Source organism: Sphaeramia orbicularis, chromosome 24 (genome assembly GCF_902148855.1).
Source record: "Sphaeramia orbicularis chromosome 24, fSphaOr1.1, whole genome shotgun sequence".
NCBI lineage: Eukaryota > Metazoa > Chordata > Actinopteri > Kurtiformes > Apogonidae > Sphaeramia > Sphaeramia orbicularis.
The window spans coordinates 33,445,210-33,465,773 of record NC_043979.1 but is presented as its reverse complement, the minus strand read 5'-3'; the positions used below and the strand labels follow the sequence as shown (position 1 = coordinate 33,465,773).

At 33.9% G+C, this 20,564-nt stretch overlaps 1 protein-coding gene across 1 annotated transcript in view; it reads right to left on the bottom strand.

The window, feature by feature from the left end:
- The window catches only part of enpp1 (ectonucleotide pyrophosphatase/phosphodiesterase 1), an 85,566-nt gene that overhangs the window by 33,361 nt on the left and 31,641 nt on the right, over positions 1-20,564 (bottom strand). The window contains exons 5-10 of the mRNA XM_030127749.1: positions 18,192-18,271; positions 16,866-16,985; positions 12,009-12,118; positions 11,280-11,345; positions 11,101-11,173; positions 5,843-5,951 (exon numbers count right to left, since the gene is read on the bottom strand). Of these exons, the coding sequence (XP_029983609.1) occupies positions 5,843-5,951; positions 11,101-11,173; positions 11,280-11,345; positions 12,009-12,118; positions 16,866-16,985; positions 18,192-18,271 (558 nt within the window). The remainder of the gene's footprint in view (positions 1-5,842; positions 5,952-11,100; positions 11,174-11,279; positions 11,346-12,008; positions 12,119-16,865; positions 16,986-18,191; positions 18,272-20,564) is intronic.

The window sequence follows — 20,564 nt, the reverse complement described above, 5'->3', positions numbered from 1 at the left end:
GGTACAATTCCACATACTTCTATTAAGACATTTCAGATATTCACATTTTTTGTGAAAGGCTAGTCAGTAAATGTAAACATTTTTGTGTATTTTTACCTTTTTTACACCAAAACAAAGAGAGAAATTTGCGGTTTTCTTTATTTATAGGTTATTATGATAGTATTTTACTGGTCTTATCCACAGAGGTAGGTAGTAACGCATTACATTTACTCCGTTACATTTACTTAAGTAACTTAGACCATAAATTGTACTTTTAAGAGTACTTTTAATACGACATACTTTTTACTTTTACTTGAGTATATTTATGAAGAAGAAATGCTACTTCTACTCCATTACAGTGGTGCACATTCTACTTGTTACTTTTATTTTTGGTCATTTGTTAATGCACGAACCATTTGCTTTGTTTTGTTAGAAAGATTTCTGCCAAAAACTCACAAGACTCACATGAGTTAAAGAAATTTGACAGAAGGGGAAGATATGTTTAAAGATATCCAGGCTAACTCGTAAAAATAAATAGAAAACCATGCACAGTATCTGCCTCCATGAGAACAGACTAGAAATATTAAAGTGATGGAACCAACAATGATTTTTGTGAGGTATTTGTAACTAGCTGTAACGTTCCCATATATATTTTCTATATTTTATTTTAACATTTCATTCATTAATCGTTGAATTTAAAAGAATAAATATGATGTTACTCAGGAGGTACTCAGTACTTGAGTAAATTTTCCATTAAGTACTTTTTTACTTTTACTTGAGTAATTATTTGGAGTACTACTTTTTACTTGTACTTGAGTGATATGTTTCTAAAATAACAGTACTTTTACTTGAGTCTAATTTTTGGCTACTCTACCCACCTCTGCTTATCCACTTTAGACTGACATGACCTAAAATGATTTTAACATCCTTGATTGTTAAAATCTTCAGTGTAATTTTTGCATTTCACAGATTTATCCCATGAGCCGGGTTGGACCCTTTGGTGGGCTGGTTTTGGCCCCTGGGCCGCATGTTTGACACCTGTGGCGTAGGGGGTAGGAGAACCTGTTGAGAATCATTGGCTGATGTGCCCCTGAGCAAGGTACTTAACCCCCACCCCCCCTATTTATAGAGGTCACTGCCCTTAGTCTGCAGTGTGTGGTATGTTCTTGCATGTTCTACTGATGGGTTCAATGCAGAGGGTTCACTTCAGTATGTGAGTACGTAAAGAGTCACTTAAAGTCATAAAGACCCAAACAGTCACTGCTAACCAAAACCATCTAAAATTATCTAAAATGTTTAATACCTGTTGATCCACCAATCCTATCAATACGTGCAAATAATTGGTGTAAAATACAGTTTGTCATCTTTTCATAGTCATCAGATATAACCCATTTGGACGTTCAGAGGCTCCGTAGTTACCATGGAAACACTGTCGTCTTCTACAACATTGATTCACCAGTAAAACCCATGGAGTTTGATCAATGACAGTGGATGGAGACATTTGGTTTTATGTTTGTCTCCTCCAGTGGATGGATTTGCTTGTTTTTACCTTCAGTAATTCATATCTTTGCTGGAAAAAGTCAATTTTTCTTCAGTTTTCTCTGTTTCTGATACAATGACCTTCCACTTCAATCTGAGTTTTAATGCACACCTACATGATCTGTCAAGTAAATATAGGAAATTACCTGATATCAAGTTAAAAAATGCGAAATACAGAAGACAATATTATAATAAATCATTTAAGAAAGGTTAAATAGAGAGAAAACTTCATTTGAGAACTGACACAAAAGTAGCACTGGGTCTTTATGGGTTAATAAAAAAAAGGGGAATTGTATATGAACAGTGATTTTTGATTTGTTTTTTGATTGAAAATATTTGTTTTTGGTTTGTACTTGTAGCATAGTAAAAGTACTGTGGTTCATTCCACTACTAGAAAACAAAGTCCAATAAAGCAAGTTTGAGTGATTTAACTGGTAAAATATTCAATAAAATAATCACAAATATAATTAAAAGTAACAAAATAAAATGAATGCAAAAAAAAAAATTAAGATCCAAAAAATTGTATTTGAACACTTTTTTTTCTTTGATTGAGCAGTTTTTTTTATATTTAAGTGATTTTTTTTTTTTATGGAATTTTTTTTTTTTGTTTAAAGCAATGAAGAAACAGATCTACCTTCATATTTTTTTTTCGTGGAGTTCCAAAAATGTCCAATCCACTGGACACCATGTGTTTAATTTTTGAAGCAAAGAATGTAATATCAGAAAGTGATCTACTGTGAGAAAACCATAAAATCAAAACATTTTTAATGCAGCTAATCTGACGTTTTCTCACATTTTATCATATTCCCAATTTTTTAGCAATTGATTTACACTCAAACATGTCACTGCAGATCAGGTTTATCAAGAACAGCAAAGTTACAATGATGGTGTGAATGTCAGTGCATTATTATGGGATGGTGCATGAGTGTCCACTGTGTTGGCTGATATGGAACTAAAACAACAAAACCCATGAATATACAAGAAAACAGCTGGAGAAGAACTGTCTACTGTAGTGACCAATATGCATGAAAGGGTTAAGGAGGTGACTATTTACTTAATATCCTTTAGTTTTGATGCTGTTCTGTTGCTGATGGAGTAAACACTACTCCTGGCCAAATTTCAGAGTCGGACAGTTCAAGTAGGTCCACATGTAAACAATATACTAATAAATAAAGATCCTTCGAAATACTTAAATGTGGCTGTGAAATGAGAAACATCCAACACTGTCCCTTTGATTCTACATCTGTTGTGTTTGAATTTTCCGTGTTTATCTTGTTTGAAATGTGCCTTACTTTAGATCCACACTGTCACAGGCCTTTAAATTTACTGCAGATGTTGGGTGTGATTTGTGTATTACATTTATAGACTAACATTTGTTGACATCCTTTTGGGTGTGACGCCAACACTGGTGAGTCTTTTTTTTTTTTCTCTCTTGTTCCTGATGACAGACACGTCAAAACTAATATCTTTTTTTTTTAACTGATGTCTTTGAAAGGGGCAGATGGGTTTGCCACGTTTCCGTCACACCATTGATCTATGATGCACCTAATTACAAGACTTAACATGTGGACTCCAGATGTCCGGAGTGACTACTTCGCACAAAATGCCCTAACACGCCTCTGAGAAGAGTTTTTCCCAGTTTACTCCCAAGTAAGGGGCTCATTTTTCTGCTCTGAGTTCTTCTGCAACAGGTGCTGTGACTCAACCAAGTTAAATATTTGAGGCTGACGCTAAACCTCAAACCCCCCCCACCAGTGACACCAAGACTCCAAAATGATGCTCTTGTCTTATTGGTGTCAAACCGCAAAGATTCAAGGAGGCTGCAGCAGCTCAAATGGGCAGCTACCGGTTATTAAAGCCAAAGAAAGAATGGAATGGACCTAGATCAGCTTCTCTAGTCGCTTTTCCATAGACCAGGGGTGTCAAACATGCAGCCCGGGGTCCAAAGGGTCCACTTTTGGCCCCTGGGATGTTTTTGCCAAGTGCAAAAATTCCACAGTCTTGAATTGAATCAAGCAAAAAAATTTTTAGCTTGAATTAAGGAAAAAATCTTGAATGAAGCCAAAAAAAAATCTTCAATTAAGTAAAAAAAATCTTCAATTAAGCAAAAAAAAAAAAAAAAAAAAATCTAAAATTTAGCAAAAAATCTTGAATTAAGCCAAAAAAATCTTCAATTAAGTAAAAAAAAAAAATTTTGAAGTACAAAAAAAAAAAAAAATCTTCAATTAAGTTAAAAAAAAAATCTTGAATTAAGCCAAAAAAAATCTTCAATTAAGTAAAAAATCTTGAATTAAGCAAAAAAAAAAAAAAAAAATCTCCAATTAAGTAAAAAAAAATCTTAAATTAAGCCAAAAATATCTAGAATCAACAACTTAAATTTTTTTTCTTCGTTTTAGTGCAAATAACATTGAATTATGAAAATATTTACATTTACAAACTATCCTGTAACACTAAAATGTGAATAACCCTTAACAAATATGAACAACATGAAATGTCTAAAGAAAATTAAGCACAATTTCAACATTTTTTCTACCTGTTCCTCAGTGTTTAGTGTCTTTGTAGATCTGATCCATAATGCACATGGAGAAATGAGAAGTTGAGGAATAATATTATTAAAATTGCACAAAATTTTCTTATGTTTTTTAATTTAAATTTCATTTTTTTCAGGTTTTTTTTTGTTTTTGGGGATAGTTTATACAAGTAAGTATTTTCATAATTTAATTTTTTTTTTTTTTTTTACACTAAAACAAAGACAAAAATTTGGAGTGGTCATTATTTATGGGTTATTATGTTATTATTTTTCTGGTCCAGCCCACTGCAGATCAAATTTAGCTGAATATGGAACTGAACTAAAATGAGTTTGACACCTCTGCCATAGACCGATACCACCTACGTCATCAATACCAGAAGTAAACGGATACGCCGCCATGTTGGAAGACAAGAGTGGAGGCAACAGAGTGACAAACTGTGTGTTTATTAGTTGCCTGGTTCACGGTTCATGATTCTCGGCACGGCCTGGACGCAGAGGCTGGACGTCCCTGCACCCAGCCCCATTTCAGCTCCAGCCGGCCCTCGCGCCCGAACCGCAACCCAAGAACCACAATATGTACCAAACCGTGGATAACCTGTATCATTGCATCCCTATTGTTCACTACTTTACCATACTCACTACTATGCACTGAGGTCCTTATATTTTTCTCCCTGGTTGTAGAAAGACTTCTCACCATGTCCCGTTGTGTTTGAGCAGCCTGTTACTGCACAAAAGTTAACCATGACAACAATTATTAAGTACAATTACCTGTCTAACAAGCCTGGCACTGCTCTTTCTAGCTTGTGGGTTGCCTTTCAGTATGGTCACGTAAATATAAATCATGTGATCTGTGACATCATGTGGCATCGGTCTATTGGACATACGTGCAAAACTTTATCGATATTTACTAAATGTTAAAAAAAAACCCAGAAGTGCATAATGTCAGTTTTTCCATTAAATCAAAAATGCGATGATTTTGTTTGTTTATTATCACAAGATGACAGGATAAGTCATTCCATAAACATGGCGATGAACATAAATTTGGTGTTGATTTACAGATATATTCATTATTATTATATATTACCCCTCTATTCTGTACTAAATAAAAAAAATATTCAGTTTCCTGGTGTGTCCACACATACTGCACCATCTTTCTTTTAAAACTCTTCTTCTTTGCTTATTGTAATGGTCGTCAACATCTTTTTTTTTTTTTTTTTTTTTTTTTTATATACATGTGACTCCAGTTGTGGAAGGTTTTCCCATTGCAGTTGCATTGCAGAATAAGAAGTTAATATTTTAATTCAACATGGCGTCACATTCCAGATGATATTGTTTACTATATTGTCTGTATTGTTTTATTTGCATTGCTTACACTACTACTACTACATTTGCACATTTTATACAACTTTAAATGTTTTAATCTTCGCCTTCATACATTATATCTCCATTTTGTACATATTTTTTGACTGTACACTTAAATTTTTATACTTTTTTTTAATGTTGTCTTTATCTTATTGTATTGCTACATAGATGTAAGTGCACTGTCGCCAACAGAGACCACCAGCAATTTTGTTGCATAACTAATGTAATGACAATAAAGCCTATTCTATTCTATTCTATTCTATTCTATTCTATTCTATTCTATTCTATTCTATTCTTTATTTTTGTGAGCTGGAGGTAAGTGCATAAAAAATGTGATGAACTTCAGTCTTATATTGTGTCTTAACAGTCGTACAGATGTATGAACCGTCTGTGCTGTTCCCATTGTAAACTAAAACAGTTTCCTTCACCTACCGTGGTCAGATACGATGATCAGGTTGACACAGTCTGTCAGGTTTTTCTCTTTCAGGCCGTCCATCAGCATTCCCATAATCCTGTCCACGTCTTCTAAAGCCGCAACGACCTGGAAGAGGAACAGAGCAACATGTAGGAATATTCGCAAGAATATTTAGCATGTTCAGGTCTGTGCAAAAGACTAAGGTCACCTCTAGGTTTGTTGTTTTTTGCAAAGTTGAAATGAACAAATTTATATCTCTTTTTTTTAGATACAAAAAAAATACTGAAAATATGTGCACAGCATTAAAAGACACATGGAAACTGAACTAAATGGGTTGTAAAATTTAAAGTGACTATTTAGTGTGACCTCTGACCTCATGACAAGAAGCAGCACAAAATATTAGAAACATCTGATGTGTTGAATGAAACCGCTCAGAAAAACATCAGAAAATTAAAGCAATAAATGTCATATTGTCAGAACAAAAGGGTTAAAGACATGTTATGGCAAAAGCAGGTCACACTAAATACTATAACTATGGTTTTTTCCTGATACTTTTGTTTTTACTGCTGTACATACAGCCGCAGAAAAAATTACTAGACCGTCAAAAGTCATCAAAAACAATGGTTATGCAATCAAGTACTAACTCCTGTGTGTATCATGTGACTAAAACAGACAGAAAGGAAAACATGGAATGCCTAAAAGCACTGTTTTTTATCAGTACAATGCCATGGATGTTGATGGAAGAACTGAAGTGATTTTGGTTATCAAGAAAACATAGAAAATGGATAGATATCAGCTCTGAAATTAAACTACTGTGAGCTATTTTTGTTGTTATCATTATATTTGTCCAAACAAATGTAGCTTTAGTTGTACCAGGCATTAAAATGAACAAGAAATTGAAGAAAATAAGGGGTGGTATAATAAATTTTTCTTCGACTGTACTTCACATATATACAAATGGATCACAGACTGACAAATGCATGTGTGTGGTCATTAGAACTTCACTAAAGTAACACACATAATATTGATTTATGACTTCAACGGTACTGTGTGTGTTTATAGATGCACGTAAAATGCCCTTAAATCAGAATTGAACTAAACTAAACCGGCTATAGTTTACCGAAAATGTTTTATTCAGTGGTAATATACTGAACCCTTTAAACCGTGAAACATTATATTCCAGGTAAAGGTGGTGTCTCAGTGTTATAAAAGCTGCTGTGAGTATGTGCTTGTGTTCCCTTTCTTCAGTGGTTTAGCTTTACTGTGTGTTTTAGGGTCAAAACAGGAAGAATATCAGAAAAAGACAAAGAAAGGAACTGAAATTTGACAGGTTTTTACTAAATAAGGCACTCAGAATGTACATCAATGAGAGATTTAGGATGCTGAACATGAACCGTGAACTGGAACACACTGAACAACAACAAGTATTTGAATTTAGGCCCAGTAGTTTTTGTTTTGGGGCTTTTTTTTTTTTTGTTCTAAAACAGTCCAGCTGCTTTTTGGCACCTGGTTGAACTCCAAAAAGCAATTACACGGTCAAAACTGGGAAAAAACAAAGTAAAAAAAAAAAAAAAAAAAAAGGAAAATCCCCACAACACTGAAAACAACTGTAAAAACAACAAGGAAAACGATGTAAAAACCCCCCAAACAGTGTATTATTATAGCGCAGGGGTGTCAAACATGTGGCCCGGGGGCCAAAACCGGCCCACCAAAGGGTCCAATCCGGCCCATAGGATGAATTTGTGAAATGCAAAAATTACACTGAAAATATTAACAATCGAGGATGTGAAAATAATTTTAGGTCAATTTTATCTGAAGTGGGTCAGACCAGTAAAATACTATCATAATAAACTATAAATAATAAAAACTACAATTTTTTCTCTTTGTTTTAGTGTACAAAAAAAAAAAAAGGAAAAAGTTAAATTACACAAATGTTAACATTTACAGACTAGCCTTATACAAAAAATGTGAAAAACCTGAACAAATATGAACAATCTGAAATGTCTTAAGAGGATTAAGTGTAATTTTACCAATATTCTGTCTGTTATTAAATGTTTTGTGTATTTGTAGACCCACTGTGATCTGTAAGTTATAATGAACATGTGAAAATGAGAAACTGAGGCCAAATAATGGCATAAATCATTAAAATTGCACTTTTTTTCTTAATAAATTTTATTTTGGTCATGGTTGTTTATGTTTTTCCACATTTTTTTAAAGGATAGTTTGTAGGTGTAAAAATTTTGATAGTATACAGTTACTTTTTTCATTCTAAAAAATAGAAATTAGACATACAAATTTTGGAATTGATATTATTTATGTATTATTGTGTTATTATTTCAATAATCAACAGCCCACTGCAGGTCATACTGGGCTGTACGTGGCCCCTGAACTAACATGAGTTTGACACCCCTGTTAAAGTGAGTCGGTCTCACTCACGTTATGTTTTACCCCCCATTCCACAAGTGGGGGGTGCACTGAGCATGCTCAGATGTCTATATAAAGAACAAGGTCTATTCTATCGGCATGCTTTGAGAGTTTTCTTATTGACCAAATGGTTGAATTTTTAGGACTATTTAAAATAAATCATACATACAGAATGCTCACCACAGACACATTAGGGGTTAATGGGTTAAAAATAAACACCCCCATGTTTTTTTACTCATAACTGAGGTGTTTCTCACAATCTAAACAACTTCAGCAATTTCACCTGTTGATAAATAATCTAAAAAAAGTCATTGTTAAAGCAATAAAGACAGATTCCTGTTTCTCAAGAAAGGAAGGAAGCTTATCGTCTGTTACTGTGTAGATCTATGAACATGTCGACTTCAGCTTTGGTACATTTTTAACACTATCTTTTGTTTATAAAGTCAATAAAAACTGAGAGAACAGTAACATTTATCCTAAAGTAATCATTACCCAATGACAACTCACTACTTTTTTCATTTTTTTCCCAGTATTGTGTCAGTGATTGCCTATTATCACATAGATCACATGATGCCAACTGTGCCATCTCCATGACAACCAAACAAAGTATAATCTTCTGATTAGGGCGTTTAGATGAGGGTGAAAGTGTGGTCAAATCAAGCAGCTGTTCATGAGTTGGAGACAGATGACTGCTGACCTAACGTTTACATGTATATAATCTGATTTTATTAACTGTCCTGCTTTTTTTTCATACAACTTCTCATCTGTCCTCCATAGTTCACCTTTAAAGGACTAAATAAAATCTAAAATGACTAAACATTATTGGAGGCGAGTCAGTGTAATTTGTGGTTTCCCCAGTGTTAATCATTCATAATGTGTAAGAAAAAACTGATTTACACTTCACTTAAACATTAATAAACTATAGTGTTGAAGATCCTCCTACTTTTTCAGCTTCTGTAAATCGCATTTCTCTAGAGCTAAAATTAAACAAAAAAAATAACTTCATCTATAATTATTGCCCATGGCTGCATGCCTCTACAAACCAGTAGAGTTTCAGTTTGAATCCACATCTGTCTAGACTCATGTAGTGACGACTTGGAAGGAAGTTGTGCATTTTTAGGTGGAAGCTCTCATTAGATTGGCATACAGTCGCAGAAAAAATTATTAGACCATCAAAAGTCATCAAAAACAATGGTTATGCAATCAAGTACTAACTCCTGTGTGTATCATGTGACTAAAACAGACAGAAAAGAAAACATGGAATGTCTTAAAGCACTGTTTTTGTCAGTACAATGCCATAGATATTGATGTAAGAACTCAAGTGATTTTGGTTATTATCAAGAAAACATGGAAAATGGATAGATATCAGCTCTGAAATTAAACTATTATGAGCTGTTTTTGTTGTTATCATTATATTTGTCCAAACAAATGTACCTTTAGTTGTACCAGGCATTAAAATGAACAAAAAACTGAAGAAAACACAGGTGGTCTAATAATTTTTTCCACAGCTGTATGATTCCAGTCAGAAACAAGTCATCTTCACTTATAGTTTTGTCATGCTGAGTATAGTGTTGAATAGAAAACAAAAGTAACTGTACATATGATCCTGATGCTACAGTCAAGTTGACCTCTTGTAAACTGTACGTAAAACTTGTAATTTTGCTAGTTTATTTATTTGCGGAAAAATGACAAAATACATCATAGTTACCTTTAAGTAACTGAAGATTTGGGGCTTTTTGGAAATTTGTAGCTGAAGCCCAAGGATATTTGATTATTTATAGATATAGATAGACTTTATTTTGAACATTTTGAACTCCAATGTGTGGAAATAAATCAACCAAAAAAAGAAAAACTAATGTATAATTGTTTCATTGTGGCTCTGTTGAGCTGCATTATGTAATAAATTCCCATTATGTAATAAAAGTTCAAAATGTCATAAGAATGTCACGTCATCTTGTAATAAAGCCGCATTATGTAATAAACTGATGCATTTTGTAATAAACTACCTCAATGCATTATGTAGTACATTTTTTCACATTACGTAGTAAGTTATTACAATTTGAGAAATTTATTACAAAATGTACCTGACACGTTTTTATTTTCAGGAAAATGTAATGTGCTAAATTAATCTTTAAACTGTGTGGTTAAAATTCTGATTACATTACCTGTAGCTCCTGTGACTAATTTCTTCTAAATTGCTCTGAAATCATATTAATTTGGATTGTTATTACAAAATGAACCATGTTATTACATTTAAAAAAAAATAAAAATGTGTCAAGTGCATTTTGTAATAAATTTCTCAAATTGTAGTAACTTACTACATAATGTGAAAAAAATTTACTACATAATGCATTGACGTAGTTTATTATAAAATGCGTCAGTTTATTACATAATGGGGCTTTATTACAAGATGACGTGACATTCTTATTACATTTTGAACTTTTATTACATAATGGGAATTTATTACATAATGCAGCTCAACAGGCTCTTTAATATTTTATGTCTGAAAAGGAGAAGGAAGAAGAGAAGCTTATATTGTCCTAGCCTAATTTTACATGACTTGGCTAATGAGCTAATGTATACAGTCCATATAAAGAATAGGTCAGTCATTAAATTACAAAAACAAAAGAGAAAAAATTATTACATACCATCACTAATTATTATTGTTGTACTCCCGTTCATTGTTACTATATCTATGGAAAATAAGGTTTTTATGCATTTTTTTCAATTTTGTGATGTTTTCAAACTTCACACCAAACATATTAATTCTATATTGGTACCATTTCTATTTGTCATCGACCTGGTGTTCTATAGACCAGTAACAATCTGTTTATTATCTGATATTACTAACCTGTTTGCTATTTGGCCCGTAACGATGTCCTGATGTGTCCGGTTCATCCAGGTACAAAGTGTAAAAGTCAGGCCTAAAAAAAACAAAACAAAACAAACAAAAAAAACATAACGACTTTTAGCAGCCCAAAGCCGCTCACATCATGGTTTTAGTGATGATCTGGTCATGTGTGTAAATACCTTTCTCCTTCAGGTAAACTGAGCCAGTTGAACAGTGTTTTTACTCTCTTCTCAAATGTGACGTACCTGCACACAGGAAAGGAACTGATCAATACCTCAGCACTGTACAAAATAATGGCATGGAATTCCTTCATATGACGACAATTACTGTTTTTTCTGAATGCTGAAACACTAGCAGTGTTATGTATGTGATGTAGAGCAAGTTTTATGAAAAGACTCACAGTGAAGGTGACGTATACCCATACCACACCCCCCATCCCCCAAACTCAAAAGTGTTGCTTGATTTTCCTGTGCATTTATTATCTAAGGAGTCATAGGATATTTTGAGAGAAAGAATAAATAAAGTAATCCTGTTATTTACAGTGTTCGCCTGTAATGTTTGGAGCACATGTCCATAGTTTATATCCCACACATTTGTCTGTGCATGTGCAATATTTATAAAAAAAAAAAAAAAAACTTACAGTAAACCCCTCTCAGAAAAAGCCAAAACCACAGATGTTTTTCATTTACTTCTCTGTGTTGCTCAAATGGCAATTTATGAGTTGATGTATTGATGGAACTACTTTTTTTTTTAACAAGAATTCCACAAGAATTGTTTGCTTTTTGGTGGTTTGTTGTGAGGTTCTGCAGTTAGGAAATAGCCTATAGTTTCAAAGACAGTGCAGAAGCAGTCAGAAAAAAAATGTAAATGCAGTGAATCAATAAAAGGAAAGTAAGAATCTGTCTTACTTGTCATACAGCTTGTAGTAATTTGGAAAGAGGCCACTGACATTTACATCGGAGCCAGGCCAGAAGAAGGTTCCTGTCTTCAGGTTTTGATGCATAGCAGTGACCCAGACCTGAGGAAGAAGAGAGGGGAGGAGTTTGACAGTGTAGCTGCTTTAGAACAATGTTATTAACTGAGGAGATGTGGGAAGACATCTGGGATAATGCAAGGAAAATTTCAGTTTGTAACCGAACAGGAGCACTGCATCTTAAGATACTGCACAGAGTACATGTTGCTCCAAGCTGTCTTCACAAATATAGAAAGGATGTGTCTCCAGTTTGTCTTAAATGTAGGACAGAAATATGTGATCGTACTCACTGTCTCTAGTCCTGTGTTAAAACACAAAAATATTGGAATGATGTATTACTTGAAATACAAAAAGTTCACAAAATGAAGCTTGAACTCAACCCGGTTCCTCTGCTTCTGGGCCTTCCTAGTGTCCATGTACCTGATGTACATCACAAAAAACTGTATAAAACTGTATAACGTTATGGCTTTTTGTGTTTAGGAAAAATATTCTACAGCACTGGATTTCGGATAAAAGTCCCTCAGTTGTGGGGTGGGATAGGGTACTAATGGAATTCATACCCCTGGACTTTCTGACCTCTCTAATGCACCACAAGACCAATACCTTTGAAAGAATATGGGGTAACACTTTATTTGAAGGTCTAGTTTATAATGCATTAAGTGCACATTCATAAGACATTACAATGCATTTATAATGCATTATAAAAGCCATTACAACAGTTTATGATCATGAACAACAACTTATACCAAGGTTAATAAAGTATTATAAGTGTAGGCATCATGTATTGTAAATTCAGCTTCCATTATGTTTTATACATCCATACCAAAGTGACAACAGTGTTTGAGGGGAGAATCTCCAGTCCTGGGTTACAGAACACATTCTAACCATCATAACTCTGGCCACTTATAAAGACACAGAGAAGTGCTCTGACATGTAGTTTCTGAAACTGAATAATGTACTGTATGTTTAGGGCTTTTATCATAATCACTATTAACAGAAGTGGATGATTTCAACTGAGGCTTTTTTCTTTTTTTTTGTAAATGCACACAGTGTTGTCGAGATCAGCAAGTTTGTCTCATTTGTTATTATTAAAGTGCTGCATTTTCACAAATGCAGAAAAACATCCTAGTGGCATAACAATGAGCATCAGCCACTGAACAACTACATTCAGTCGACTAGTGGAGAAGGAAGAGCTTGACGAAAGCTCATGATTAATTCAGACCGTCACAGCTGTGCTAGGTTAATAGCTAACTCCATCACAGCAGCAGCATTTAGTCCATTAGGATAAAAGTGTAATCCTTCACAACGCGGTCATGACTGATGTTTAATCGATAGCTATTACACTTATCTGCAGGTGGGTGCGTTTTATTCATGCAGCCTGTGGCAGATGCATTTCATTACGTCATTATAAAAGAATGTACCCAAGCAGAATAAATCACTCCGCGGGGGTCATCGTTCAGTTTGAGTTCTTGGAAAGTCGTTTTGTATTTTCATGAAGAGTCGTCTGTCAAGTGGCTGAGGAATGAGATTTAAGAGGCCTCCGGATACAAACCGCAAACGGCCTAAACAAGCACAACTCACTGAATCACAAGCTGTCATTTAGCACGCGCGAAATCCATAATTATATAAAGAAGCGCATTATGGCGAGAGCTGATTCTTAAGTCGAAAAAACACAAGCGCCTCGTGCCATTCACACGCAGAAAATTACAGCACACTCTCAGTGTGATAAGTCAGTGTTTCCACGTCTTACACAAGATTCTTGAAAGGTTTTCCACAAAACAAGGGTGTGTTAGCTTTCACAAGTCACTGAACAATAATGTCTGAATCACAGTCTCAGATGTGTGAAAGTCAGATTACAAAAGCACCGCTTGGAACGGCATGTGGTGTTGCCCAACAAAAACTTTTATTAGGCTTCATTTTGTGCGTCACGGCTTCACAAAACCAATATTTACCGACTGAGTAGTGCAGCGTTTTTCAACCTTGGGGGGTCTAGACCCCACATAGAGTCACCTGGAATTCAAATGGGGTCACCTGAAATTTCTAGTAATTGATAAAAATTAAAAAAATAAATAAAAAAACATATGGTGAGTTGAGAGAGACAATCCCAATCCATAAAAGACATGACAAACTGAAGCTGAAATTGAAGCACTGTGGTTCTGTTTATCTTTCAAATGTTCATTGTGGTCAGTTTCAGATGCTGCAGCTCTTTCATAATTCATAGTTTTAGTTATTGTTTGTTCAGTATTAATTGTCAGCCTTGTAAATCCAAGCTGGACTGACTGTACATATCCTGACCAAGGAAAATATAATCCTCACTTTGTGCAGGAATCTACACCTGGCTTTTCTGCCTCCATCCATAATAATATACAATATATGGACTAAATGTCGTCTAAAATTAACGTTTATTTGCAACATAGTATAGCAAACTATTACATGATCAAAAACAAATTAATTTTAGTGTTTTGAATGTCTGGGGTCGCCAGAAATTTGTGATGTTAAAATGGGCTCACAAGCCAAAAAAGGTTGGAAACCACTAAGATGTTAAAGAAATCCAATTTAATATGTTTTATGTCAAAAAATACCACTAGTTTATTAAAAAATCATGCATGAAAGGGTTAAATATATATTGTGTGTGTAGCATTTCTAGGTTAAAATATGTAAAAATACTGTGACTAACCCTGCTTGCGTTATATGAAATGATCAACTTTAGAGAACAACATTAACTCTTATGTCTGTATCATTTATCATATTTGATTTATTAACCCTTTCATGCATGACATCCACATTTATGGACACATAATTTAAGCTCACTTTCTAAAGGTTTATAAAGGTAACATTCTCCAAACCACATGAGGGCAGTCTCTATAGACCCTCAGCAATACAACGAAAAAAAAAGTATCTTATTTTTAGAATTTGAACTGCTCTGTGATCTCATAAAGTTAACCTCCTAAGACCCAGCTATGAGTTTTCTGTCCATGTTTGTGGACAAGAGTTTCAAAGCTTCATACAAAACAACAACAACAACAACAAAAACTGTCCACTGCAAAGGACATTGCATAAAAAAAAAAAACGCATCTGAAAAAACTGTTGCATCATGATGTTCCCACTATAGGCAAATATTTAATTTTAAAAAAAGCCAAAATTTGTACTTTCCTGGGTCTCAGGAGGTTAAATACCTTCTTATTAAAAGTATATTATAAAAAATTCAAAATGCATTTCAACTTTAGCCTAATTTTGAGTAATAACATCAATCTAAAATAAATCTAGATGCTTTTTTTCATAATTCATGCATGAAAGGGTTAAGGTCAAATCGATGTTACTTGGAGTTCTTTCACTAGATTAAAAAGACAGGACATGAATACACGTCACAAACTGATGTGATTAAAAATGCAGTTTACTCATGTATTTTCATTTGTTTTTCCTTTAACATATGTAGCCTAAATGTTGTCTAAAATTAACATTATGTGTTTATGTAAATCATATTATATTTGTTCATAATAATATAAAGCCAGAGACCTAATTATTTACTAGTAAATATCAGTCATATTATGGCATAATGTATAGATATGATTAGACTAGGAAGGTTATTATTGTTATTAATTATGTAAGGAGAAGGGGTGGGAGTTTATAAGTTTTACTTCTTCGCGCTCCTTTTCGAATATGTATTATATGTCTTATGTTTAAGTGTTTTGTTTATTTATTTTCTTCTGTTTGACATTCATGTTCGAAATAAATACATCCATCAATCAATCAATCAATTTGCAACATAGTATAGCAAACTATTACATGATCAAAAACAAATTAATTTTAGCAAAAAAAAAAAAGTCTGTTTTGAATGTTTGGGGTCGCCAGAAATTTGTGATGTTAAAATGGGCTCATGAGCCAAAAAAGGTTGGGAACCACTGGGTTAAAGTACTAAGATGTTGAAGAAATCCAACTGAATATGTTATGTCAAAAAATACCACTAGTTTATTAAAATTTCATGCATGAAAGGGTTAAACATAGGGTATGTAGCCTTACCAGGTTAAAACATCTAAAAATACTATAACTAGCCCTGCCTGCATTATAAGAAATGATCGACTTTAGAAAAGAACGTTGACTGTTATGTGTGTATCATTTGTCATATTCTATTTAAGGTCAGATCGATGTCACTTGGAGTTCTTTCACTAGATTAAAAAGACAGGACATGAATACACATCACAGACTGATGTGATTAAAAATGCAGGTTACTAATGTATTTTCATTTGTTTTTCCTTTATCATATATAGCCTAAATATCGCATAAAATTAATGTTTATTTGCAACATAGTAAACTATTACACGATCAAACACAAATTAATTTTAGCAAAAAAAAAAAAAAAAAAAGTCTGTTTTGAATGTCTGGGGTCACCAGAAATTGGTGATGTTAAAATGGGGTCACGAGCCAAAAAAGGTTGGGAACCACTGGGTTAAAGTACTAAGATGTTTAAGAAATCCAATTGAATATGTTTTATTTCAAAAAATACCACTAGTTTATTAAAAAATCATGCATGAAAGGGTTAAATATATGGTATGTTTTCATTTGTTTTTCCTTTATCATATATTATCATATATAGCCTAAATATCATCTAAAATTAACGTTTATTTGCAACATAGTATAGCAAAGTACTACACGATCAAAAACAAATTAATTTTAGCAAAAACAGAAATTTGTGATGTTAAAATGGGGTCATGAGCCAAAAAAGGTTGAGAACCACTGGAGTAGTGGATCTGTAACTCTGTACACGACACAGTGGTTGCAGATGTTCACTTACTGGTTCTCCTTGGTACCATTCTGGGTTGAATTTCTGTTCCGTTTTCAAGCTGAAGAAAGCGTCTATGTTCACATCGTACATCTTGTTATCCACAATCCCATGAGACTCGGGATAAAGACCCTGAAAACACACAGTCCAGGTGAGTTTGTTTGGGATTTACAGAGATTACCTCATGTGTTCCTCTCTTTTGTTTCTAAACTAAATATTACCAGTAACCCTGGCTTATCCCAGGGCGAAGTCAAGGGAAGGTTCACATCTGGTCAAAAAAATTTATATCAGTAATCTGCACCAAACTTATATTTTTGGGTAGATAATTACTTATATTTTCAGGAAAATGTATTTTAAAATGAGGAAAAAAAAATGTGGCAAAAAATTTGAGGAGTTTTATGAGTGTGAATGTTTGGAAAGTAGAAGTTTCGTGCTGTCATTCTGGGTTCATTTTATAAACTCTCATAAATAAACTAAATTTATTCCAAATACACTGATATTTGACTATTATATTATTTATGTCATATTCTAAACACAGTGTTTAAAATTAATAAATGCATACATGTATGCAAAAATACATTTGAATATAATGTTAATATTATTTGTATGTTGTAAAACTTGTAAAAAAAAAATGTATATGATGTTGATAATTGAAATATAACATGTTTCATTTGATATTTACTTTTATTGTCCATCCGTGACACTGCCATTTGTCAAAACTGTTGCTATTTAGGTATGATCAAATATTTTTTTCCTCTAACCAATTATTAGGTTGTAAAATAGAGGGTTTTAAGTATACACTAAATAAATTTTAGGATGAAAATGTCATAGGAACTTCAGTTTTGAGAACTTTGTCATTCTTGCAAAAAACAGATATAAATTTTTTTCTGCATCTTTGACGCAGTAGTTTTGATATTTTTCATTGAAAAATATTTGAAACTAAATTTTGCCCTTTGAGTCTGTTTAAGACGGCGTTTAGACCTTTCCAGCTATGTGAAATATTTGTCTTAAACTTGTCTGGTTCAAAAGTTATGACTCAAAAACTAGTGGGCTGTCCATCCGTGACCCCCTTGACCTCACCCCCCCGTTTATTTTAATTACAGTGTGTATTCAGAACCAGCAGAGGTCAAATCCAGCCTGCAAACCCCCGCCCCCCCTTTCTCCCCACAAACACATGTGAACCATTAGGCCTCAGCAGTAACCTCCCCATAATCTGTAGATAGAATCAGGACAATTACCTTAATTCTTCACATAGAAATGCACTGTTGAAGAAAATGTCAGACAAACAACATACGCCACTGTATCGAAAAAGAAATGTGACGCCCAGAGGAGACTTACAGTCACAATGCTGTAATGGTTCGGAAAGGTCTTTGTGGGATAAACCGGCCTCATGTTTAATGTTGTCGTGCCATAGTTTCCTGCAAAACAAAAATATTTAAGCACAAAGTCAATCTAAGCAGACAGTGCATGTTATCATCAACAAAAACTACAAAAACTAATCAGATGATTCTGTGGTTTTCTCTGCTCAATTTGATCTTGTTTGTTTATATGAAGTTTCTGTTGGAGGTTGTGGTGTGAAATGGCTGAATGCATTTCTAAAACAAAGGAATTTAATGTTGAGGATTATTATAGCTATAGAAGTGTAGAACAGAGTCACTAGTCGCTTACCCTCAAATTGCGTAAATATAACTTGTGCATAAAAATTTACCTAGTAGAAAAATGACAATTTCACCAAAACTTGTTTTTCGATGAAAAGTTTTGCACTGGCAACAGATGGTGGAGATGATAGAGATGGTTTTTTGGGCGTAGCGCAATTGGTGAATCATACAAAACTGCAATGGAAAGACCTTTTTTTGTAATCTGACTTACTCAAACATGCACCATATAATTTTTCTTTTTTCTTTTTCTTTTCTTTTTGTGTGTATTATTATTTTATGCTTCCTTGAATTTTCATTTCTATATTATGTTGTGCAAAGAAGTCCGTTAGTAGCAATCAGGAAGCTTGAATCATTTCCATATTCAAAATAAATCAATAAAAAAAAAAAAAAAAAAAAAAAAAAATAATGGGTTAACAGGTCAAACTAAATGACCTGTAGATGTGAATATGAGTCAATGCTTGTTCGTCAGCAGTGTTGGGAGTGACGCATTACAAAAGTAATAGATTATATTTTGCTGTAACGCAGTAGTGTACAGCATTACTAATCAATTTTCAGTAATATTTCACTCGGTACATGTTCAGTAGCGCTTTTTTCACCCATAATTTAATTGCTCAATTGAAAAAAAAAAAAACACACCAAGAAACAACGCACGCCATTTATGACAAGAGTCTGTATGTAACTCAAAAGTAACACAGGAGTCATGTAACACATTACAATTCTGAGACAGTAATATTGTAAGATAAGGAATTACTTTTAAATAACAGTAACAAGTAATCTGTAATGGATTACAGTTTGGAAGTAATTTGCACAACACTGTTCATCGGCCATGTGATGTACTTTCCACACGTCCATGCTGAACCCTGCCTTCGTCCATTTGTAGCTGGAATAAGACTCCAGCACCCCCATGACCCTCCAGAGCAGGGGTGTCAAACGTACGGCCCACGGACCAAAACCGGCCCGCCAAAGGGTCCAAGCTGACCCATGGGATGAATTACACTTAAGATATTAACAATCAAGGATGTCAAACTCATTTTACTTCAGGTTCCACGTACAGACCAATATAATCTAAAGTGGACCAGACCAGGAAAATATTATCATAACAACTCTCTTTCCTTGTAAATGTAAATATTTTCATGTAATTTTACTTTTTTTACACAAACTATCCTTTCCTAAAAAATGTGAATAACCTGAAATGTCTTGACAGAAGTAGAATTCTACCAATATTCTGTCTGTTCAGCCTTTCATAAAAAAATCTGAAAAACCAGAATAACTAGAAGCACTCTGAGAGAGCAGACCTCCGCCAAGGCTGATCAGTGGCCCCCCCCCGTGGGCTCCCCCACACCAAGGAGGTTATGTTTTTGCCAGGGTTTGTTTGTCTGTCTGTTTGTTTGTTTGTCTGTCCGTTAGTGTGCAACATAACTCAAAAAGTTATGGACAGATTTTGATGAAATTTTCTGGTCTGCGCTCCCCCCCTGTGGGCCCCCCCACCCCCGATCACCACCAAAATGTAATCATTTCTTCCTTATCCCATTTCCAACAAACCCTGAAAATTTCATCAAAATCTGTCCATACCTTTTTGAGTTATGTTGCACACTAAAGGACAAACAAACAAACAGACAAACAAACCCTGGCAAAAACATAACCTCCTTGGCGGAGGTAAATATGAGCAACCTGAAATATATTCAGAGAAATAAGTGTAGTTTTACCAATATTCTGTCTGTTACTAAATGTTGTGTGTCTTTGTAGATCCACTGTGATCTGTAAGTTGAAATACATGTGTAAATGATAACCGGAGACATAATATTGCTAAAATTGTCCTTATTTTTCATAAGAAATTTCAGGTTTTGGTTGTTCAAGTTATTCATTTTTTTTTTTATAGGATTAGGATAGTTTGTAGATCTAAACCTTTTTGGATTGAATGTGACCCCTAAACTAAACTGAGTTTGACACCACTGCTCCAGAGGATTTAGCAGTTCAGAAAACAATTGAAGGAGTGACATTTTACTTTTTTAAATGGAATTATGCATTTTAAAACATTTCCCTGTGGTCTACA